The sequence below is a fragment of the Castor canadensis genome, chromosome 11 (assembly GCF_047511655.1).
Source record: "Castor canadensis chromosome 11, mCasCan1.hap1v2, whole genome shotgun sequence".
In the NCBI taxonomy this organism is placed as follows: domain Eukaryota; kingdom Metazoa; phylum Chordata; class Mammalia; order Rodentia; family Castoridae; genus Castor; species Castor canadensis.
The window spans coordinates 94,937,860-94,963,382 of NC_133396.1; the positions used below are offsets into that span (position 1 = coordinate 94,937,860).

The following is a 25,523-nucleotide window of genomic DNA, read 5'->3' on the forward strand; positions in this document are numbered from 1 at the left end:
AATATTACCTGTTCATCTGACAGCTGTGTGCCCCGTGTTTCACCTCCACCTCCGTTCCTTTCACCTAAAAAGTTGATTGTTTCAAACCTTCTCCTCTGCTGGGAGCTTTAGGAGTGACCATTCTTGTTTTCCTCACCTCTATGCACATCTCCATGATTTTTATCCACACCTATCACTCCATGCATTTGTATTTCTCATGGACAGAATTGATGAAAGGAAGGGCAGGTTCAGAGTGATGAGGTTGTGGGATAGGTTTTGCCCTTCCATAGGGCCATTCAAACTAGAAGATACCTTCTCTGATCATTACCCTCTCATGGAGAGAACCTCCTTTTTTATAAGCCAGGTGCGTAAACTGTGACCTTTGGTCACCATCCCACAGCCACCAATGAGTTTTATTTACCCCCATGATGAAATGGGCTATAATAGGGACTAGTCCTCATCTGGGGACTCACAGTTTTACCTTACCAGCCAAGCCCATGTATGCATTAAGTTTGGCATCCTTACCATAAACCAAACACTTCTTGAAAGAGAAAAACACTATGTATTAATATCTTTAAGAATAAAGCAGTGTTAGGAGGAGTTGGGTTATTGGCTCTGCTTTGAAATCACAGAGGAGTAATGAACAAGCCAGTTGCTTGCTTTGCTTCTCCAGAGGAGATTCTGACTCCTTTCCGAAGCAGCTCTGGGCAGTCCAGAGGGGACCAAGTGTGGTATAGACAGATTCAGAGTGGGTTCCTACTGTCACTGAGGATGTTGCTGTGATAGCTCCCAGAACCACTTACTCAGCCACCCAGAACTAAACACTGCAGTTCCTCATGTGGAATTACAACTTTTGGTGGAGTTGGAGGAGGCCAAGAGAGAGCGGTTCTAATGCGTAGATTCAGTCCTAGGGGAATGAACATACACTCATCCAGGAGCCCCCTTGAGTGCATCCTCAGGGATTTTTGGTGTGAGGGTTGTGGAGGGTGGGACAACATAATCTCTCTTGCTCTTCATCTCCCTCCACAGTGTATGAAGCAGGGAAAGCAGCCAAGGCCGGGTACCCTCCCTCTGTCTCCGATGTCCCTGGCCCTTACTCCATCCCCTCTGTCCCTTTGGGAGGAGCCCCCTCATCTGGCATGCTGATGGACAAGCCGCATCCACCTCCCTTGGCACCAAGTGACTCCACTGGAGGAAGCCACAGTGGTAAATGTAATTTCAGACTGCCCTGCCCCATGCTTGTCTTGGGCTCCACCCTGGTTCCTTGCTGCTAAATATGTTAGTTCAGTGATGTAGCTTTAGGAAATGGTTATCTCCATTCAGGAAGTAGAATCTTTCCAGCCATGTCAGATATCTTTTGGAGTGTGTATCAGGCTTTTCAAGAGCTTCATGACACTGACCCCTGCTTCCTCTGTAGGCTTCTTAGTAACTAAAACTGTAAAAGAAAGAGGCAAAGTACCTCTTGAATGTTGATCATTCAGTTAAACAGTTATCTCATTCCTATCTAGTGTTCAGGACTGTGCTAAGTTCTATGAAGGACAGCAAGATGTATAGAACAGGGTTTCTCTTAACAGGCAGTATGGCCTCATCAGAGAGAAAGAATGGACCTTTATTAAGACAATTAGATGCTGAAGAGTATGATACTCAGCACAAAGATGGAAGAGTTACAGAGGCTTTATGGAGGAGGTGAGATTTGAGCTGGGACTGAAAGAATGAGTAGGATTTAGGAGAAGAGAGTAGGGGATGCAGAGCATCCCCAAACAGGAAGGACAAAATTCCAGAGCTGGGAAAACACAGTGTGAGTTTGACAGTGTCCAACTTGTTGCCTAGGAGAAGATGGAAGATGTCTGGTGGAGCTAGACTAGGGAAGGCTTTACAACCCCTGCAGACTTGTTGGGGGAGCTTGGTGGAGTGAGAAAGTGGTAGCCACTTGCAGGTTCCTGAGTGGAGAGATGGTAGGATGACAAGGTGAGGGTTAAGAGGGAGAGAATGGAGCCAGATACTACCAACTTAGAGCTGATTGATGTGGCTCACATATGTTATATGAACATTTGGCTTTTGATAGAGACAATAGAGTTGAAATGCATGGTAAATTTGAGAGTTATTTTGAAAGAAGCAATGAGAGAGATGTTGGGGAATGAAGGAAAGGGGAACTTCATGATGGTCCCAAATTGTCAAGTGGTGCAGATCATACATAGAAGTGAAGTAACCGGGAAGGAGAACTGATCTGAGTGAAGAATAGCTCCATTTGGGACATGATGAATTTGTGCAGAGGTAGAGAGTAGAGGTAGAGGGGCATTAGAATATATCATTCCTGAAGGCATTTGCAGAATTACTAGGCAGCGAAGGTTAAGATTGTATGTGTAGTAGATTGAGGTGATTTTTCAATCTTTATATGTGGGTGAGCCAGTGGGGTTGGTGAAACAGTCGTTTTTTTCCCTCTGGAGGGATCTGTACTGCCTTCAGTGGGAGGTGGGGAAGGGAATCCAGCCTACATAATAAACTGTCAATGCCTGGCTGTGGAGGAGTAGCCATTCTCAGTGAGTAACTGATATTTGTATTTTTCTCTACCTGGAACTATTAGTAGAATTCTGACGTCTGAGACTGGGAATGAGTCACAGACTGACAAGGACAAGTTAATGATTAAGGATGCACAGGGAATTTGAGAGATAAAGACAGCGTAGTCCATTCCCCCAAAGGAAGGAGTAGGCAATAGAGACATTAATGGAACTTTTATTGTGCTCTGTACTTGCTGCTTTCCTCCCTTTTCTCCCTAATCTTCTTTTTCTTTTCTTATCAGCAAAACTCCTCCCCCTTTACTTTTTATTTAATATATTACCATAATGAAATGATTCCTATTTATAGGCTGGCAAGTACTTTATCTCTCGTTTTCAATCTTTGCTCAGTTCTGCTTTGCTGCAGTTTAATCATTTTGGCTTCATCTTGCCATATTAACCACCTACAATTAGAGCTGACTTTAAAAATAGGAAAATATTCTATTTCACTTAACATGAATTCCCAAAGAAAAGCAGTTCCAGAGTTGGCTAATCAAACAGTTTGGTGACATCACTGCAGGACATACTTATTTTCCATTTTTCATATTGTCATCTGGCATACCCTCTATCCTCCTTGGCTAGTTCCATTCATAATTCTTTGTTGGTTGTGGTAGTTCCAGGTATTAAGAGCATCTGGGGTAAAAGTATGTTTTATCCTTGTGCCACTGTTTCCAAGAGTGAGAAGAGCTTTTCCAGCAGCTCCATTCAGCAGGCTTCTCCTTGCATTGTTACTGGCAAGAATTATGTCCCATGCTCATTCCTAAACCAGATGGGCTGGAACTAATCAAAACTCACCTTTCAGGCCTAAACAACTATTCACCTTAGAAGTGTACAAAATCAGGATTCTGTTGGCTAGGAAACAGAGGAAAGATAGCAACCAGTGTTGACCACTGCTTCTCTTGCCCATGTCATTGTTTTGTATCTGGTGGAGTCAGGAAAGAGATTGTTTTTTTATTGTTGTATGGGGATACATTGTGTCATTTACAAACATTCTTACATTGTAGGAAAGAGTTTTTCATGGTTCCCATTGGCACATATCCATATTCAAGGTCCTAGAGACAGCATCAGTGATAGTGTTTGACTAATTTTCCTTTTAAAAAGGTGGATTTGGCCAATGTAGATTATTCTTTAAAGACTGCTAAAATGTTAAGAAATGCTGATTTATAAAAATGTAAATTTAGTCTTTTTATATTTGTATGCTACTTCAATTTTAGAGTAATCATCTAGCAACAGTAATTTTTCAGATTACATTTGTACACAATACTCTTTGGAACACTATGTAGTTGAAAAAGGCATCTTTGATGAGCTATGTATAGTATAGCCAGTTGGTTACCTAATTGGAGAAGGAGAAGAGGCACCCTGAATCCTTCTCCCATTCTTCATAGTAGCCACTTGAGAGCTACAAGGAAAGAAGACAGACTCCGCCTGAGTTGCTGTGGATCCATCCTCTTCAGCTTTGTCATATTTCTCTGTTGAATACCCACTGTCCACCCCATTCATACCTTTCAGCTCCACCTTCACAAATGTATTAGCTTTTTCCTATTAGCATTTGAAACATGCTCACATCTCTCCAATTAGAATACAACAGCAATTTGCAAAATGTCTTCTGATGTTGCTTCCCTTCCGTTTCCTCCTCTTCACAGCCAAACTCCTTGAAAGAATTTTGAACATTCAATGTCTCCATTCCCTCTGCTCTTAACTCCTCAACTAACTTCCCATCTTGCTATTACTTTTCACCACTTCAGAAACCAGCTCTTGCCAACACTGCTTGATTGCTAAATCTAATAGATACTTCCAGTCCTTACTTCCCTTCACTTCTCAAAAGCATTTGCCATTTCTGACCCAATCATCTCTGCCTTTCTCAACACTGTATTGTTTTTCTACCAATCTCTCTATATGCTGAGTGCTCTTCTTTTGTTATCTTCCAGATGTTGGTGTTCCTGTTTTGTCTGTGGTCCTCTCCCAAGGAAATCTCCCAAGGAAATGTCTACTTCTATGGCTTCAGCCCTCATCTTCATGCTGATGACTCCCAACAATTATTTCCCACCTCTCTTCCATTCCTGAGTTTCATATTTCTGGTTGTCTCAGGACAATTTCACCTGACACTTAAATGGTCTCTAGGAAAGTAAATTAATCTACAGCTTCTTCACTTCAATCCAGATTCTACATGTATTATCTTAGTGGATGGCATCATTGTCCCCCTAGCAGTCCAAGCCAGAGTCAGGGACTTCATCCAAATTCTTTATCCCTCACTTTCTTTATCTAATTGGTCACCAAGTCCTTCAGATTTTATCTCAGAATAACCTTAAATTGGCTTATTTTCTTCTCTCTCTACTCCCAGTCCTCCCTGTGATTGCCTCTTGCCTTGCTTAATGCAATTATCTCCTGCCTGGTCTTTCTATATCTACACTTGCCTTGCTCTAATCCATTTTATTTCAATCTACCTAGACTCCACTAATCCTTCTTGCAAAAGAATTGAGTAGACAAGTAGGGTTTTCAAATGCCATTTTCAAAATTAATAAGGATATGTGTCTATATATATATATGCCTACTGTATGTATACAGAGAATATGCAAATTTTAAGAGTCATTTCTCCCACAATTGAGCTGCTGTCACCCTGGGGGTGGAATCTGGCAGCTGTTCCATCATCCATAAACAGCCTTACTTAGCTCATTTAGATAGGACAGGAAGAACAAGGCTATATCCATGGAAGTCTACCTCAGAGAATTTTTTTTTTTGGAAGTCTTGTAAGTTGGAGTTTGGCTGGAAAGGGAAAATTAACTGAAAAATAGTTGAGCCTTAATTGGGTCAAAAGTATCAGCTCAAATTCTTTAACAACATAAGTTTTTGAAATTATAGGTACACCAAAGGGAGTAATTCAGAATCAAAGTTGGCAAAGTCAATAATAGAGGAGCTGAAGTATGAAGAGCCACACCAACAAAATGACTTAGACTAGACTGAACTTGAAAACAGAAATAAATCATCCATTGACCCTAAACTGAAACATTACCAGGAAAAAATAATTTTCCAGATATGCTGTACTTTGGCCAATAGTCTAGGACATTTCTTATTAAAATATCATCATACACATCAAAGAGTTCTCTGATCTTCAGACAAATTGCCAATAAAAATCAACTCTGTATGTCTTCAAATCAAGAAACATTTCATAAATACTGACAAGTTTTTCCTGCTCTCAAGGAATTTATAGTCTAGCAGGGTAGCTTCTGGGACCTTGTGAATGAAAATAAAATGAGTAGGAAATAAGAGGTAGTATATGACAAAATGGTTCTATGATGCAGGGTCAGAGAGGAGAATCATGTCTTTGGAGAGAAGGGATCAAAAATGTTTTGTGGTGATTCATATGCTCTTGAGCACATGTGTGGCACAGAGCCAGATTCTATCAGAATGAGAATAATTTAGTGTGCTGTAGAAACTTATAACTTACCATTTATAAAAACTCCTAAACCCTTTAAAGGGAGAATTGCCTTTATTTTTAGCTACTGAAACAAAATGGATAATGACCCCAAAGTCTAAAGATCAATATTTTGTCTGTTGTTTTTGACAAATTAAAGGAATTTAAACCCCTGAAGTCATGGGCTGCTGTGACTTAGAAGTCAAAGCTGAACGTATCTAACATGGTAAAGTCTCTTTATAATGCCAGTGTTGAAAGCCAAAACTACCAACTTCATTTGAAGTTACTGTGACTTTTCAAAGACCTGATAACACAATCAAATTTGAATCATAATGAGTAGTGTAATTTTTCTAATGATACAGAAAACAATCTAAGCTCCAGTCCAAGTTGCAGTTAACTAAGGATCTTCCAATTGTTGCTCAGCATGGCTGCCATCTCTCTCCCCCAGGGGACAGCTGATACATAGTACCTTTTTCCAACAGCCCACCCCCCATGACCTTTATCTTAGTATCACTGAATGTTACCATAAAAGCACTTCACTTATTAAATAGACTTAGATAAAGCCATTGCTACAGGTAAAGTAGACCACTTCTAATGCCTACAAACATGCTAGTGTTCTTAGAAAATGATCATCAATAATAATCACCACAAAATTTACCTAAACCTTGTGGTTTCCTCAGGCTACCATTCAAACCTTTCTCTGGTCCAAATTCTGTAATAAACCACCCACATGGTTTCATAAGCCATACTTTGTAATCCATAAAATGTAATTCTATTTCCAGTTTGTATTCATTTATCCATTCATGCTTTCATTCATTCATTTGAATACAAATGTTTTCAGTGTCTATAATGTGCCAGGCTCTATGCTAGGTGCTACGGATACTGACATGAACAAAGAGATCTAGCAATTATCTTTAGGAAGTTTATAGTCTGTAGACAGACACCATTGACCCCACCCAACCCATTCCCAGGTTGCAAATAGTTCAACAAATATTTATTAAAGACCTACTGTACTAAAACACACTCTAGGCACATGACGATCCTGAATAATAAGGATTCTTGTCCTCCAAGAATCTTTGAGAAGATTAGGCATTTATATAAATAACTTGAAGCAAATTAGAATATATTAAGGCCCATGATAAAAGTTCAAACTAAATGACTTGTAAGTTAGGAAAAAAAGATTGAAATGTAAAGTCATAAACAGAACTATGAAAATCAGAGAAAACCTTTTGAATTGGGGTAGCAGTTGAACTTCCCCTAATATTTACAGAGAGCTCAAAGAGCTCCACTGATTTGGTCTTGGTTTTCCTCTCTTCTTGAAGAGATTATGCAAACACTGAGTCCTGACAGGTCTTCCTTTTTTGGAGGCTCCTCAGTAAACTAGTGGCAACATGCCTACAAGATACCGAGTTCCCCATTTCCCAACCCTGCACCTTATCCATTAGACATAACTGCCTCGGTACAGACATAGCAGTTCGGTGGGATAATTGCATTTTAATTGAACTGTCTGTACTACTCTGAAAACGCCTCTGCAGAGATGGAAGAATGGTAGGTTGATAAATAAAATCATTTCTGCTAATAATTGCATCTGCATAAGGATTACGGATCTAACCTCTGGGAGAAGGTACCACTAAAAAGTACGTGCTGGGACTCATTAATTGTTTGTAAATAATTTCACAATTTGAAGTGGACATGGAGGTCTAGTATGTTCTTATATGGAAAATCAGTGCACCTGCAAATGAGTATGTGGGTGACTTCTGTCTTTAGTGCCTAGGTGTGATAAGAGCGCTGTGAAAGTTTTATTTTCATTTTTCACATCAATAGCTTGTGGGGTTTTGTCCATAGCCAGAGTAACATGTTCAGAGACTATAAAGCAGGGCTTTTCCCTGGAGGTACACATGGTCATGGGTTTTCCTTAGGGATTTGCCCTACTTTAGGAACAGGGAATGTTGGGGTTGTGTCAGTCACTTCCACCATACATTGCAGAGCCTTACTGGTCATAAGACAGGACCATGCCGCAGACCACACACCCCATGGCATACCCCCAAAACATTTCTTACTCTGGGCTTTACTTTCTTGGCTTTTTTTTTTTTTTTTTTTTTGGTGGTACTGGGGTTTGTACTCAGGGCTGCATGCTTGCTAGGCAGGTGCACTCTACCACTTGAACCACACCCTAGTCCTTTTTACTTTTTAGGTTATTTTTCAGTTAGGGTGTCACATTTTGGCCTGGGCTGGTCTTGGACCACAGTCTTCCTACTCTGTGACCTCCTGTGTAGCTGGGATGATAGGTATGTACCACCATGCCAGGCTTATTTGTTGAAATAGGGCCTCACTAACATTTTTTTCCTCCCAGCTGGCCTGGAACCATGATCTTCTGGATCTCCACTTCCTAAGTAATTGGGATGATGGGCATGAGCCACTGCACCCAGCCCTGTCCTGTCTTCATCTACTTTTTTTTACTATCTCTCCTCCTAGACTCTAGAGAGGCAAGGCACTCTAATAGAGTTAAGCTTCAGTCAGCCAGGCTACTTGGTTCCAGCCCTGGCACTACCAAATTATTCCTGGACAAAGGAGTAATTGAATAATCAGTGGAGCACTTTGAGCTCTTTTATAATTATTAGGGGCAGCTCAACTGCTAGCCCGTCAGAAGGGCTTTTGCTGATTTCCATTGTTCCATCTTTCTGTTTCAGTCTTTTTGAGCCAAAGTTTTTGACCACAAAACATGGCTGATAACTGTTCTTCCTTGAGTGGTCATGAGGAGCAAATTTAGCACAGTACCTAGCACATTGTCAGTGCCCAATAAATGTCTAATTACCATTGTCATCCCTTCCTCATTCCATCATTCCCTTCTCTCTTTCATTTTCCCCCTTTCTCTTATCTGTGCCTTAGGCCTTCTGATGTCTGATCATCCTGGGGGCTGGCATTGGGCTAGACTTATATTCAAATGGTTTGGAGCTTAAATCCCCTTTGCTCTGACAGTATAAGTGATTGAAATGTAGGAGATTATCTCCCTTGCTTTAGTTTTGCTTTTTATTAAGTCCTGAAAAGAACACCACCTGCCCATAAGCACATAGCAGCAGGTTGAATTAATCATGTCTAAAATATGGTATTTCTTTTCCTAAAAGGAAAATGCTAAAGAAATAAAATGGAGCCATGATTAGAAATCTGTGTGCTGTGCATTTTGTTTTGTCCTACCGTGTGTATATTCTAGAATCTAACATTAGCTCTTAGGCACCACACAGTTCAAGGAAGTTTTGCGCCACCTCCCAGGCAACTAGAGGCTTTCAGGCCACTTTTGTCAAGTCCTTGATATTTGGGAATCTTTTAAAATTATCTGTGTTCCTACCAGGTGAAGGTAGGAACCTCAGACTATGGAATGACATGTGCCCTCAATCTAGAAAGTGATCTTTTTAAAATGTGAGTCTACTCTTGCCATGGAACTTAAAAGCTTTGAGAAAATGAGCTTTAAGTGGAGTTACAGAAGGTCAGAAGAAGAAGGAGAGTGTAAATGACTGAAAATATAATGCAGTGGGATTTTGTTGTTGACCTTCAGGTCCTCCATTCCAGTGATACCCTCCAATAGGGGGGAATCTCAAGTATAGCCCCCTATGAATAAGAATAGATTATTATTTCTGGGTGACTTCAACATGAGTTGTTACTGTTTTCTACTTGGTAAAAATGAATGGAGACCTCCTTTTCCTGACATTTGCCTTTTTTCTAGCTCACTTTCTTGTGCTTTTCTCAACAGTTCGCAAAGGTTACCGGATCCAAGCTGATAAAGAGAGAGACTCCATGAAGGTCCTGTACTATGTCGAGAAGGAGCTGGCTCAGTTTGATCCAGCCAGAAGGATGAGAGGCAGATGTAAGCATCTGTTATTTTCATGTGGTCTGTGCATCACGCAGGACTTAGTAGTCAAAGAGGACTTGGGTGTTATCAAACTTGGCAGCTCTGAGCTTGCAAGGTCAGAACCAGCAGGGGTGCTAGTAACACCACTGAAGAAGGTAACTCCAAGTATACAGAAGAGAGCAAAAGGGACCCCTGGTGTGAAGGGTGGAGCAGTCAAGTACCACCTTGGTTCTTGATGTGTCTTTCCTGGGGCAGTCAGTACTGATTGCTGTGGGTATGAAATCCTGGAGTTTGAAATGTTTCCTTAAAACAGTTTCCCTTTGCTCCCTCCTTTAAGAGATATCCAAAACAATGACTTAACGTGTGAGCTTTAGTACTAGTTTTTCCAACACAAAGGGCTTTGGCATTGAACAGCCCATCTGCTGACTTGCCACATGGAGACCTCAATGAAAGTGAAAGAATAAGTCTGGCAAATGAATCTGGAGGAAAGAGGCTGGCATTCCTCTGAGATACCCAACCACAAAGATTGAGGGGTGAGCAAAGAGGCTGCTCCTTTTGTCAAAGAACCTTTTAATTACTAAGTCTGTAGGTGGTGGAGCCCCAACCCTTAACTTACCCAAACCCTTGGAGACTCTACAGCTGACACAGCTGATTCTTTAGGGTGGGTTCCAAATTACTGTCTATCATGAGAGGCAGAACAGGGCAGGCCTAACGTGGATGGGCTAATTATCAGAGGGTGCTGGCAGGCATGGGAGTGAGGTCACTCCACATTTTCTTTGAACCTTCCTCTTTTTGGAACCAATGAGAGACTTGATGGAGTTGTTGGGGAAACAGTCCCAGACTAGAGGAGCTTTATTCAGATTAAGGACAACATATTCCACCCAGTTTGCAATTCTAAATTCATCCTGTCTGTGTTGCATCCATTGCTGCATCCTCCCACTGCACTGACTATAAAAAGACCATCTCCAGATTGGAATGTCAGGAATGCAGATGTCACTGCACTTGACAAGCTAGTTGTAACAGTGTTGTCATGGATCCTTCTAAGGGGCCAGAGATAGAGTCAGAAATCAAGGGGAAGCCTGGGCAGGAAATCTGTGAATATCAGAGCACAGAGAAAAAGATAGCAAGTAAGATCAAAAGTAAAGAATGGATTCTAGTTTAGGTGATGTTTCCTGTCTGACCACCATGATTAAATTGTCTCCAGGGGCCAGGTGGTCATAAGGTAGTAGAATCTTAAGAGTCCAAGGGGACCTTAGAGAGAGTCTAATGTCTACTTGCACAGTATACAGATGAGGGAACAGAAGACCAGAGGGGTACAGTAACAGAACAAGAACAAAACGCAACTTTCCTAATTCCCAGTTGCATGATCTGTGAAAAATATGCTCACCTGTCTAAACTCAAAGAATGGACCCAGTAGTACAGCAGAAGTGGGACTTTAATGATAATCTTGCAAGATTGGGTGTGTAGTGAACCAGGCACACCCAGAGCAGTTACAATAAGCATGTACTGCTAGCGTGGAGGTCCCTTCCCTGGTTCCTCATTGGCTCAGCACTATGGGGTTTACATTCTTTTCCAGGATGTCACCTAATTCCTATTGGCATATTTTAAAATATGCCTCTCTTAGGAATGGTCATCTCTTAGAAGTGTGATCCACCTCTTCCTGTGGCAGGAAAGTCTCCCTGTGCTATGTGTCTTCTTGCACATACACAGTTTTTACCTATGTGATTTACCCCTCCCAGTTTAAGATCTGGTATCAGTTGCCCCACCCCCAACATCTGTAAGCTGATATGCAAACAATGGTCAAATGCTTTGCCTTGAAAATGGATCACCACTGACTTTATTTCTAACATGATGTGTACACAAGAAACTTTTAAGCACACTGCAGGTGGCTCTATGGCTATAGTTTCTCCTGAGACCATGGCCTTCTTGCTTATAGGGCTCTAGATCACTGGAACTGGAAGGGACTCTGAGGTTGTTGAATATACCTCCTTCATTTTACAGAGGAGAAAAATGAGACAGGGTGGGAAAGTAACCAGCCCCAGTACTCAGAATTAGCGCCAGGACTGGAACCCAGATCACCTGGCACCTACAAGTTGGCATTAATAACTGCCCAGAATGAAGCCGGAATATAGTTCACTCTACTTTGAGAGGTTGGTTCTGATCCTAAAGAGCAAGTAAACTCTAGAGTAGATCATGCAAGGGACAATTTTGAAAAATTGTATTATAAAATGGATCTGATGGTTTCAGGTTGTGGCAGGGGAGACATAGATTCTATGAGAATTGCAAGTTTGAAGTCCTTTGAAGGCTCATGAATTTGCTAGACAATCTGACCTTCCTTTGCCTTGTCCTTATAGTGGTGGGTTGCTCCTTGATGTTAGTCTGTGAATTCTAGAGCAAGGGTCAGAAAAAAGAATATCCCTTGAGCCAAAAATATTTCAATTTCTGTTTTTGTTAATAAAGTTTTATTAGAACACAGCTATACCAATTCACTTATTATCTTCTATGACTGCTTTTATGCCAAGATGGCAGAATTGAATAGTTACAGCACTGTGGCTCACAAGATCTGAAACATTTATTCCCTGGTCCTTATGTTGATGTTGGTCCTCAACTTGGCAGAAACTTTAGTGTAACATACGTCCTGAACAGTTTATACTACGAATGGTTGAACAGTGATAAGCCCTTACTATCTAGAGAAATGGAAAAGAGTTGGGAATTCCCTGAAGTTTAATGAAAGTTCTGAGCCAACAATATTGTTGTTCAATGGTCTAACTGGGTGCATTTTAGAGTTCTTTTCTGTATGGTTCCTAGGAAATTGGAATTCATAGGAATCAGGAGGGAATGCTCCAGATTTCATTAATAGAATGTGAGTTATTTTTCCTTTAAAATAGACCATTGTCCTTGAGAGGCAGAAAAGTTTAAAAATTAGATTATAATTGAAAACCAACTGATCATATGAGTAAACTGAATGGCATTCATGGTAAATGCTGTGTCCCTGGTGAGACAGGACTGGGAGGAGTACTTATGGTGGGCATAAAGACCCTAGTAAAACTTATGTTCTTCCTCTGACTATTGGGAGTTGGCGGGGGAGCAGAATGGAACCTAAGACACATATTTGTGTTTTCCACATCTTGGCTTCCCGCTTGCTCAATAGCTAGGCCTTAAATCTAGCTGCTGTTTAAATCTTAACTGTTGTTTTTAATAATATTTTTGATGTCTTAAAAGACTTGGAAAACAAATGGATTCAGTTACGTTGCAAATAGATTCACTAGGTTTATTTTTTAAATAAAATGAAATTCAATACATTTGAAAGTTCTATAAATAAATAGAACTTTCCTTTTTTTTCCTTTTTCTTTCCAGGCTGTGATTCTAATCCTTGTTCACAAGTGCTTCTGCAAAAATATACTTAGGAAATGAGAAAACTGTGGCTAAACACCCCCCATTGCATTTTTAGGCTGGCACCAGAGCGCAAGTAGCATAGGCCATAGGGCAGCCCACCCTGCTTTTCTTCTTACCTCCAAACACCTGGTCTCGCCACTCATGGTTAGACACACCTGGAATATTCTTTGGGAGGGGAAAGAGGCCTACCCAGGCCTCAGAAGTGGACTTGAGCAGGCTATTACAGATTCCTAGGTGAGCACAGTCTAAAAGGGAGGTATACTTGGTCTTGACCTTAACTTCTTGCTTTTTTGGGAAGAATACAGCTGAAAGAGGGCAGAATGAGGTTCTTCTAATGCATGTGGCAATACTGGCCGTCAAGGCCCCATTTTGAGATTGGGCCAGTAGGGTGGATGGTATGATCGGTGGCTTTCCTCTTGGTCCCCTTTGGTCCGACATGCCTGGGACCATCATGGCTCATTATAGCATTATGCAAGACAAAGAAAAACATTTGAGTAAGGATGATGATGTACTAGGAGGCCAGCTGCGGAAAGCCTGAGTTCTGGGAAGGCTGCCTTAGGTAGAACAAAAACAATTGTCCTCCTATTCCAAGAACAGAGTATGTAGGAAGCCGCCCTCTCTGTAAGCATGTTGGGTTTGAACCAAAGCCAGTTCCTGCTGAATTAGGAACATAATACCAATAGCGCAGGTCTTGATAGCCTTAAGACCAAGGCCTTCAGGCAGGAATTTCTAGAGCCTCTGGTCTCAGCCCTTACTGAACTCCCTTCCCGTTTAATGTAGAGTGCTCTGTCATGCTTGGTTTTGTCCCTGCAGATAACAACGCCATCTCTGAACTCAGCTCCCTGCATGAAGAGGACACCAGTTTCCGCCAGTCTTACCATCAGATGCGAAGCAAGCAGTTCCCTGTGTCTGGGGACTTGGAGAGCAACACTGACTACTGGTCAGGTGTCATGGCAGGCAGCAGTGGGGCCAGCCGGGGGCCTTCAGCCATGGAGTATAAAAAAGAGGATCAGGAGAGCTTTAGGCACAGGTGATGGTCCTGAGAGGGCAGGAGCCAGAAGGCAGGTTAAACCTGAGGCTATTGTTACCTGATAGCATCGCTCTCCCATTCTAGGTTATTCTGCCACATCTTTTTGTATAGGCTATGGAATGTCCCTTTCTCAGTTTATTATGCCCTTGTGGCACTATGAGTGGAAGTAATCATTCAAGGCCTTTTGAAATACACCAAGGCTCCTTAATGAATCTTGTCATTATCTCTGCCCTTTTCATGTAGTTTATCCTGTAACCCATAAAAATGCCCACCTATCCATCATCTCCATCATTTTTGATCATTTGTTATGTGAAAGGTAAAAGACCATCACTTTATAATATTGTATCTAATTCTCATAGTTCTAAAAGGGAGCTGTTATTTTATGATGGGGAGACAGAAACTTACCTAGTTTGATAAGACCAATGATTTAGGGCAGGCTGCAGTTTTATCCAGTGTATGTGACCATTCCCCCTGACTGACACGTTCACCATTTACTTCTCCTTAACTTTGAAGAACAGTAGACATTGCCTTTCTCTTTCCAACTGCAGCGGTCCCTCTGCCTCCTGCCTTAAAGAGGGAACTTGGCCCTTGGCTTTGAGAGAAGACTAGGTCTCTCTGTGTGTCAACAAATATTAGTCTCCTTGGGCCACAGCTATGTGCATTGCTACTTGCTCTGGCTTTAAGGGTGGTGTTTTGTCAATCAGAGGTCATATCCTACTGCTCAGAAAAAGGCCCCGATGCATGTTTCAGCACTTAACAGATAAGCAAGTATTTTCAGGGGCACAACTCCATTTTGATCCTTCAGACAAACTCCTAAGATATATACACGGTTGCTGTCTCACTTGACATTATGAGACATGAGACGTGCCCAAGATAATTAATCCAGCCTGACGCAAAGCTTAGACCTGGGACAGTAGTCTGTGGACCCAAGCCCCAGAACTCATGCTCCCTGCTTTGCGCACGGCAGGAGTTCAGTCCACTAACCAATGACTCCTCTGCCCGCAGCCAGCAGCGCTCCAAATCAGAGATGCTGTCCAGGAAGAACTTCGCCACGGGGGTGCCAGCCGTGTCCATGGACGAGCTGGCGGCCTTCGCGGACTCCTACGGCCAGCGGCCCCGGCGCGCCAATGGCACTAGCCTCGAGGCCCGGGGCGGGAGCCGCTTCGAGCGCGCCGAGTCGCGGGCGCACGGGGTCTTCTACCAGGACGGCTCCCTGGAGGAATACTACAGCCAGCGCAGCCGCAGTCGCGAGCCCTTGACCGACGCGGACCGCGGCTGGTCCTACAGCCCCCCGCGCCGGCGGCCGACCGAGGATGCGCACCTGCCGCGCCTGGTGAGCCGGACGCCCGGCACCGCGCCCAAGTACGACCACTCGTACCTGAGCAGCGTGCTGGAGCGCCAGCCGCGGCCCGAGGGCGCCAGCCGCGGGGGCAGCCTGGAGACGCCGTCCAAGCTGAGCGCGCAGCTCAGCCAGCGCAGCGCCTCCTACTACGCCTGGTCCCCGCCGGCCACCTACAAGGCGGGCGCCTCGGACGGCGACGAAGAGGACGCACCCGAAGACACACTGCCGCCCTACAGCGAGCTGGAACTGAGCCGAGGTCCGTCGTACCGCAGCCGCGACCTGCCCTACCACAGCAACTCGGAGAAGAGGAGGAAAAAGGAGCCCACCAAGAAAACTGTGAGGCTGCACCGGGTGCTGACCAAGGGCTGAGCTGGGCTGGGCTGGGGCAGCGAGGAAGGGCAGGGTGCAAGGGCCCCCGACCCAGAAATGCCAGATGGTAGTCAGGGTAAGGGAGCCCTGCTGTCCTGCTTCAAAAAAATCTGCCCAGTGATGTTAGGCTGGGGTTCTTTTCAACCAACTCTATCCAGGGTCAGGTGAAAGAAGTAAGTGCGGGGTCCCTGGAAAGTTTAAAAAAAAAAAAAAGAAGAAGAAGAAGAAGGAGGAGGAGGAAGGAGGATGGTGTATAGATGATTTTACAGAGGTCATTTAGTCAAGTAACAACCAGCTTTATAAAGCATTTAGCACCGGGGATTTCAGGTGCCATCACTACTACAGGCCTTTACCTGGGCTTCTGTGGTCTGTGTGCAGAATGTTCTGTACATACTTTCATGTACTCCCCATCTCCTGCCCCCTTGGGGTGAGGATTTGTAGCTTGCATCAGGTTTCCTCCAAAGGTTAGGAGCTACTGATGTTTACAAAGGACAGCTTACCTCTTTCCTCTTCTTTTTTTTAATAGATACTGTGTACCGTGCTTGTACATGTGAAAGAAATCATTTGGCCCCTGCCCCATTCCTTATTTCTTTTGTAAATGGCCTTATATAGACTTTTTTTGCTTGCTCTTTAAATCCCCAAAACAAACCATTCTATCCCTCAGCCTCTGAAAGTGAGCCCTGCCCCTTAGCGCTCACATCGGAGGACAGTCACAGATGTCCACTGTGAGTTGCCAAAGTATCATTGGCCACCATGCTTTGGATACCACTCTCCATGCTCAAGAGCCTGTGTCCAGTTACCTTGCCTCCTTGCCAGTTTGTTTTTCATGATTCCAGAGTGGGCTGCCCCCACCTCATGCTGGGGCTGAACCATGACGTTGCTTGTGTGAGGCAAGCGCTGCACCTCCGAGTTACATCCCCAGCCCTGACCATTTTCTTTAGTGTGTAGTTTGGGGAGAAGGAATATGAACAGAGAAAAGTTTGACGTTATTATTAACTCACCCAAAAAACTATTATATTGTTCAATATGTTGAAGAATTTTGTTGTTTTTAAATAGAAGAATGCAATTACCAAATTACTGTGAGTAGGAAAGAAATTTTCAAGTGGTTTTAGGTTTATGGCTCAACACTGTAAGTTGCTGTTGTGAAGCTATAAATCCTGGGCTTATCCTTAAGGGTATGAGAAGTTATTCTGTGGCTACGGAACTAACTTCTGTCTGACGTCTGTTGGCTTCAGCACCACCTGAGGCTTAAGAACAATCATCACAAAGCTAACGAAGTGTCCTTAGAGTTAGGGTATGCCCGGCTTTGCATAGGTTGTGGACTCTGCCTAGTGAACCGTCTGTTGTGTTCTTTGCTTTCTTTATGCAGTTTGTGGTTTAATGTTGGATTCTTTCTGCTTTTCCCCAGAGTGACTTTCCAACAAGGATGTCCCTTGTGGTCTGATGTTTTCAAGACATCTCTCTGGAAGACTAGAAGTGAGTCACAAACTACTGAGATAAGATACAAATCCAAGAGCCAGCAGGCCCAGGACCTTCTCTGATCACCACCTTAGAAGATTTGCTGAACTCTGCTTTGGCCAAGGATGGGAGGCATCCTATAAGGGAGCCTGATTCCAAACCTCAGTGCCCAGCTAACTAGCTTGAGAAACTTATCAAGAAAACAGTGGCATGTGAAAACGTTCCACCTGCAGTTTCTCACCTGCAGAGTTTATTCTGTCCATCCTCTTTCCCTAGTGGAGACAGGACTGAAAGGGAGTTAGCTCTGGACAACTAATCTCCAGAAATTGCCTATGCCTACAGTATGCTTTTCTAAACCTCCTATTCTGTGCTTAGAGACCTAAGAATTCATTAGTACTAATAGAAGACAGCCTTCTGCTAACAAGGGAAGATAACTTCAAGGTAAAATATACCTTTTACCCCACTGCTTCCCAGTCACTGGTCAGTGACTGTTGTTACACTAAAATCAGAAGGCCTTTGGTAAGCTCACTGTCCGTGACCTCCTGGACAATCACAGAAATGACTTCAGTTTGCTGTTCTGAATCACAATTCTTGAGTGGCTGAGATAAAACAGAATATAGCACTTTGGAAAGCTATCTAAGTGGTATTTCTTTTTCCATCCTAAGGATGAAAACTGCTTTTTCTCTTTCTGCTGTACGTATCAACATCTGAGTCTTGAATCTTAAGGGCTCGTCTCTCCCTCCCTTCCTGAACTTTCCACAGGTTGGTGCCGTACAAGAGCTCTGCCTTCCTCTGCACTCTGGTTAGGTTGTCATCAGAAGCCTTTGATAAATGCATGGAATACACACATGGAAGAGAAGAGGGAGAAAAATGGGAGAAAGCAGTATGTAGCGTAAGGAATGAGAAGGAATGTAAGAGGAAAGTTAAATATGGTCTCACTGTATTTTGGAAGGCAGCTATGCTCACCACTGTGAGCAACACCAACACCCTCACTGTATTCTGAATGTGAGCCATTTTCCTCACAAATGCCACTCAGTCTTTTCTGGTTTTGTACTTAATCTACCATGAATTATTCTGCCATCCTGGTTCTACCATCACAGGACACCAGAAATGTTGAGCCTGCATCTCTTGGCTTCACTGGGATACCACTACAGATACCTTTAGGGAGATGAAGGATATTGTTTTCTCAGCAGGGAGTGCTTCCTATTCCAACCTTTGCCTAGATGATAGGTTTTGCTTAAATCCCAAACTAGAAGCCTTTGGATTGGGTACTTTGTATAGATTGCAAAAGTGACAGTAAGCCCTCCCCTCTTTGTCAAGAGGTGCAGTCTTTTTTTTCACCCCTTGACTCCGGAGATGGTCATGTGATTTGATTTTGCCAGTGGTTCAACAGCAAATGTGACACAAGCAGAGACCTGAAAAATTCTTGTCCATAGGGTTTGTCCTCTTCTTGCTACTCTTGGGAATCTTGCAACCACCACCAGGTGAATGAGCTTGGACCATCTTTTTGCATGATGAGAGTAAAGGGCCTCATTACCCATTCCACTATATGTGACAGCTTATCAACTCTCAGCTGATTGCAAACACATGATTGTCCAGCCAAGACCAACAGAACTGCCTAGCTGAGCCCATCCCAAACTGGATTCTTACTGGAAGCACAAGAAGTTGGCACACCCTCTATGTTTATTTCTCTTCAAGGACAAAATTCTTCTTGTTGGAGTGTTCAGCCATGAATCCCTTATTCCCATCAACTGTAGGAGTCTCACAGTCTCCAAATTCTCTGACAGACTTTTTAATCACAACTTTCCACTTTGCTGTGGGACATTCCGTCAAAACTTTTCACCCCATGATGGTATGTTGTTTGGGTCAAATCACTGGAGGATGATGATGCTTGACTTTTCTATCCCCTAATCCAGCAGTGGTCAATTCCCTATCTATGGATCTATATACAACCTCTGAAGAAGACTGGCCAGCATCAACTTGGTCATCTCCAGAGCTTCCTGACTGGAACTCCAAGTACCATTCCATTAGTATCCATTTTATTTCATGGCATTTCCAAAAATAAGTCCTACTTGTGCAATGTTATAAAGAAGCTGCTGGGGGAAAGTCAGAGGAATGAGCTGCTATCATTGTTTGTAAGAGAATTGTCCTACTAAGGACTTCAGGGTTGCCTTGACCTGCCCTAGAGGAACCAGGAGGACAGTTCAGCCCAGTGCTGGCATGTCCAAGGGCTAGAAGACACAAGCCATAATCCTGGTGCTGAGTTTTAGATCTACTGGTGTCCCTGGCCTCAGAAAGCCTAAGTCTGGTCTATCTGTTGGGCCCCAATCAGTATGATTTTGAAAAACACCATTTCTTAGTCACCAGCTTTGGATTTCAACTTGCTCAGGCAATTTTGGAGAATACTAGATAGCTGCAGTAGTTATTATCACTTTATACTGAGCACTGTGTTAGGCTTCTCACCACCAAAGAGCCCCATAGCACCAGCTGCAGAGACCAAATATATTGCTTTTTAAAGCCAGGGGCATGTATGATGTTGGTGAAGGTTGAGAGGAGCAATGGGAAAGAATTATTAAAATTGGAAACCTGCAATTCCAAAGACAACAAAACTATAGACTGACAATAAAAAATGCAAAGAAAATAGTAGGCTATTGAAATAACCTGGGTGGGGGTGGAACCAGGTTGTTCTCTGTAGGGCTGCATGAATCACTCAGATTTTCAGGCCTTCAGTAGAGAGAAAAAGCAGTTGTTTTGGGGAATGTAGACAGAAGATAAGGTTGAATAGACAAAGCTAGGCTAGCTATCCTCCCTACCCCTGACTTTTCTACATGCTCCTTTGTTGCTTCTCTGAATAGTGTGTCCTGCGTAGGAAGTGCCTATACATGCTAACTTCCTTCTTGGTTTTATTAGAGTATAGAATAAGTCTTGTGTAAGACATGGTCTTTGTCCATTGGGATTCTCCAATTTATGAGGGAAAATAAGACATGCCCAAGAAAGAATTAGGAGATTTTATTCATATGACAGGAAGAAGTGCTATGGATAAATTATAATAAACCCAGAGATTTAGTCTTTTTAAATTTTACATGGGAATATTTTGATATTTAAGTGTTGTGTATGTGTGTTTGTCCATTCATTCCATTTAAAGATCTGAAAAGCCAGTCTTCAAGTCTGAACTGAAAAGAGGTGAATTGGAACAGGGAGGAATGAGCCTCAGGGAGCCCAGAAGGATGATGCAGAAGCTGCTGTGTTTGCCTGTGAGTCACAGCTGAGTCAGGGATGCGGTGGAGGAGGGAGTGTAGAAGCAGGTGTCCCCTGGTGGATGATGGACTACTTATCTAGGCCATGCATAGAAGACTCATTAGGAAGATGGGAACATTTGGTATGGACCTGGCAGTGCAAGTTGGCTCTTCCACCCAGGTCAGCATCTGCTTCTCCAGGAGTTCAGTCCTTCAGTTTGAGGTGTTGCTTCCACTTTCACTAATACAAGCAGGTCTTGCAGAAGGGTGGGCCTCTCATCTCCTTTCTTGTGACCCTCACTTTGTACTTGGCGTGAGCCTGGGCTCTCTAGAATGGGAAGGGGCTGCCACCCAAGCCCAAGGCACAGAGTCACATCTCTATATATTTCTAATTGTCTGCAAAACTTCATATAAAAATCTGACTAGATCTTACATAGCCTCCAAGAGAGTCTGAAGTAACACATTCGTTGTTATTCACCCCCCTTTTTTAATAGATGGAGAAACTGTCACTCCCATTAGTAAAGTCACAAACCTGTTAGGTCTGTAGACTTCCACCCTATAGGACTTTCCTACTGGATTGGTGTTTTCCAAAATTGCCTGGCCATGAGAATTACTTGGCTGCTACTGTTAAAGGCATTGTTGTTAGGTCCTGCCTTGGAGATTGGGTGAATCTGGAGCCAGGATTTATGCTGGAATGTGCATTATGGGAGAGTCCTTGTGATCAGATGCACTGGGAAGTGTTCTGGATCATACCTCTGCTGCAGCCCAAACAGCTGTCCTTGAGGCTTCCTTGGGCTGTGGAATTTTTTTCTTCAAATATCCTGGTGAGATCCCTCCTACTCCCTTGGGGCTGGCAGTGATGAGGCACCAAGCAGTCTGACTGTGACCCTGGGGACTGGTTTACCAGAATCCAGAACAGGGAAAACAGTGTGTAAGAAAGAAAGGTGAAGTTAGGAACCCTCACCAGGTGCCTGCTCCTGATGTTTCCACTCCTAGAATAGTGAGCTGTTATGACAGTCTCAGATCAGACAACAAGAATTACAGGTAATTTTCTCATTCCCTTGATGCGATTCTGAGAAAAACTTGGATCATGAATAGAAAGAAAGGAAGCCACTGGGGAAATGGCAAATGTAAATCATCTTTAAAAAGCATACAAATTATCAGCCTTGCTAGTTAACATCACTTCCATCTTAAGACCCAAAGTGGGTGGGCAAGAATAATAAAATGTACATTGTAATTCCTTCCAAAATCAGAATTAAGTGTTGCCAGAGTCTTATAGGAGTCTGAAATTGAATTATAAGATACAGAAATCCAAATTCACAAAAATAGCAGCCAATGTACTTAAAGTCCTAGAAGAAAAGAAGTGCCAAGTTTTGCTTTGTTTTTTCCTGCCAAGATCCTTCCTCCTAGTCACCTGGGAAAATGACCACTAAAGCTGGAAATAGGGGCTTTTGACATCAGTGTGGAGCACGGATAATGCTGTGCTGCTTTAAGCAGAAGCCTGAGGGTGGTGAGAAGACCAGTTCTAATAACATGCATATTATTTTTATGATGCATTACTGTTTACAAACCACTTTCATATGCATTAGCTCATTTGAACCTCACATCAAGCTCTATGATAGAAGCAGATTGGATGTCATCCTGTTACACTGAATGTAAAACGGGCAGAAAAAGCTGAGTGATTCACTTATAGACAAATGGCTTTCAAAGTCATAGAGCCAGGTCTTCTGACTGTCTACAGTTCTTTCTAATTTCTGTAATACCAGGGACTGGACTCTGGCTTACTCTCTTCACAGCCAGACATGTGCTGAGAAGAATTCTGAACTCAGTGCTCACTCATATGTCATTGATGGCATAAGGCTGTGAAGACAGACACTTGCTGCTTCATCCATCCAAGAACCATTCCTGGAAGGCTGCTCTATGAGGGGGTGGCTTCCTTGGGAGAGTTTCATTTTCAGTAGCCATGCTATGAGGGGAAAAGGCTTTGACAAATATATACTGCAGTGTTTGGAATCCTTCTCAAAGAGGAGTATCTGAGCCAAACTACAGATTAATTTGGACTTGGAATTCCAGGGTTGGGGGCAGGAGCTGCTTATGAAGAAAATATCAGGCATCTTCACCACATTTCGAGATTTTAGGTAGAACTAAGAGGGGTTGCATCTAGAGGAAGACAAGGAAAGTGAGAAGGAGAAAGTTGTAACAGTTTAGTTAAAAGTTTTATTAACAGTTTCTTGGTGGGACTGGCTGGACACAAGGTAAATGTGGTCTGACTCATTTCTTCTTGGAAGGCTAAAAAAGACATAGCTTCTCTCTTACCTTGACTTTAAGAAAAGCCAGTTTATTGCAAAGGTATTAGACGCTACCCCTCGAGAAGTATACTGTGGGAATAAAGAACAAGAGAATATAAGAAACAGTGGGACAAAGGGGCAGAAATCTGCTTCATGAGAGTCACCTGCCCAGTTGTTTTTGTGCCTTGTCTGTGACATCAAAACTGAAAGGTTTCTATCACTGTTGCACATGATTTTTTTTCTATGTCAGACATACAAAGTAGATTTGGTTGTAATGTTTTAAACTAAATAAAGCATTTTCATCTACTTTTGTTATCAAGAACTCATAATTAACATGACGGTGCTCATCATGATTGGACATTAAATGACCTCCACAAGAATCATGAAGTACACGCCCCCCTCAGAATGTTGTAAATACACACTGTAGAGTAATAACTATTGTGGGATTGTAGGGGAGGCAGGTGCCAACAGAGCCTGGTGTGTGTTTTGCAGACCTTAGTGAGCTGTGGCCTGGATAAATTCTGATGACACAGGTACTGCACTAATGTTCAGGAGGAGATAAGGTGGGAGAGGTGGTTGGACAGTGAGGTGATACTTGGCTCATTTTCAAGAAGTGAACCAGCGTTTATTTGCCTGATAGAAATTATACTTAATGATGGGAGGAAGGAAGTTATTCGTGGGAGGACATTTTATGTTCTGAAGAGATTTGAGAAATTCCAAGCACCATAATCAAGAGAAGGTGATTAAAACCTTTGTTAGCCTAAGAAGTGATAAGTTCCCCAGGGAACTATGAATCTTTTCTTGATGGCCAGGCCATGTCAGCAAGGAAGTTTCAGATTTTAGGGTCCTGGTTGAATGTAAAACTTGTCCTTGCTTAGAGCAGCTGGCTTCATTCTCTTCTGTTAATAATTAACTTGAAAATATTAACATGGGTGTGTGAGATGAGGTGAAAAAAATAAAAATAAAAAATAGAAAAATAAATATTAACATGTAGATTTAACTTAAAAATAGACTACATGTCATCCATGGGGCTCATACCTGTAATCCTAGTTGCTTAAGAGGTGGAAATCTGGGAAGATGATGGTTGGAGGCAAAAAGTTCCTGAGACTTCCATCTCAACCAATAAAAGCTGGGTGAGGTGGTACACACCTGTCATCCTAGCTGTGTGGGAAGAATAAAAAGGATGATCGAGGTTCAGGCCACCCCAGACAAAAAGGTGAAAACCTATTCGAAAAATATGTAAAGCGAAAAGGTCTGGGGGTGTTGGTCAAGTGGTAGAGCACCTACATAGCAAGCGTACAGCCAAAAAAAAAATCTGAAATAATTTAGTGCTGAAGACCTCTCTGGCCTTTCTGACATTTTGTTAATGCTTTCACTCCATCTTGCTTTTTCGGCTCTAAATAACTTATTGTTTTAGAATCATCCATATTTTTTCTATACATTTCCTCCTATATTTTAGATCTTCCTTTTGAAATCTTTAAGAAATTTTTTTATTATTATATTATTGTACTGGAGGTACGTTGTGACATTTACAAAAGTGGTTACAATATATTTTAGTTAAATCCACCCCCTCCATCATTCTTCTTTATCTCCCCTCCTCCCATTCTGAGGATAGTTTCAGCAAGTTTCATTTTCCACTTTTATACCTGAGTACATAATATTCCCACTACATTCACCCTTCTATATCCTCTCTTATATCCTTCCCCTCGCACTGGTACCAACACCCAGACAGGACCTGTTTTACCTTCCTATCCTCTGTTTTTCAGAGACATTTTTGTATGTTTAAGATCGCTATACAGGGAGATTCATTATGACATTTTCATGTATATATGTATTATATCCCAAATTGGCTTTTGAAGAAAGTTTTCTTTAGTGATTTGTTGGTAGACTACTTCCTCGTTTTCATGGATCTTAGGCAAAGCCTTTTGTTCTTGTTCTTGAAAGCTAATTTCACCGATCCTATAATTCTAGGATTGATCCTATAATTCTAGATTGATGGTTATCATCTCAGCAAGTTGAAGTTAGTATTTCACTTCTAACTTTCATTGTTGCTTTGAGAACTCAGTTACTAACCTAATTATGCTTCATTTGCAATAAATCTGTCTTATCTCTCTGGTTTTTTGAAGATTTCCTTTTTGTCTCTAGTGTTCTTTAGCTTTAATTAACATGACCAAGTGTGAATTTCTTTTTACTTATCTCAGTTGGGATTTATTATTCTTCCTTAATCTGTAGATTAGATTTTCGTCAAATATGGAAAATCCTCAGCTATTAACATCAAATATTTCATGTCATCTGTAAACTCTCTTGAGAAAGCTGATTAAGTGCATGTTAGAGCCTCTCATTCTAAGCTCCATATTGCTTAACCTGTTTTTTTTTTGATTTTCTATCTCTTTATCCTCTGCTCTCTACTCTGAGTAATTCAAGTTTTTCTTGTAATTCATCTTCAGCCGGCTTTAATCTTCTTCCTTTTAATTTTAATTAATCTTTTTCATTTCTTATTCAACTTAGCTCTTTTTTAAATCTACATGCTCATTGTGAAAGCATTCTATACACTATTTTTATGTTCAGTTCCCTTTTATTTCTTTGAAACTGTCTAGCATAGTAATTTTAA

At 42.2% G+C, this 25,523-nt stretch overlaps 1 protein-coding gene across 7 annotated transcripts in view; it reads left to right on the top strand.

Annotated features, from left to right (window-relative positions):
- The window catches only part of Ildr2 (immunoglobulin like domain containing receptor 2), a 60,851-nt gene extending 37,633 nt beyond the window's left edge, over nt 1-23,218 (top strand). For 3 of the 7 annotated variants that reach the window (XM_074047590.1, XM_074047591.1, XM_074047592.1), the window contains 4 exons: nt 9,695-9,808; nt 14,003-14,219; nt 15,225-15,897; nt 17,339-23,218. In XM_074047590.1, coding sequence (XP_073903691.1) covers nt 9,695-9,808; nt 14,003-14,219; nt 15,225-15,897; nt 17,339-17,374 — 1,040 coding nt within the window. In that variant the 3' untranslated portion in view covers nt 17,375-23,218. Of the gene's footprint in view, nt 1-1,008; nt 1,192-9,694; nt 9,809-14,002; nt 14,220-15,224; nt 15,898-17,338 lie in introns of all 7 variants that reach the window. The other 4 variants (XM_074047586.1, XM_074047588.1, XM_074047587.1 and 1 more) reach the window with 2 other exon arrangements.
- The last annotated feature ends 2,305 nt before the right edge of the window (nt 23,219-25,523 follow it).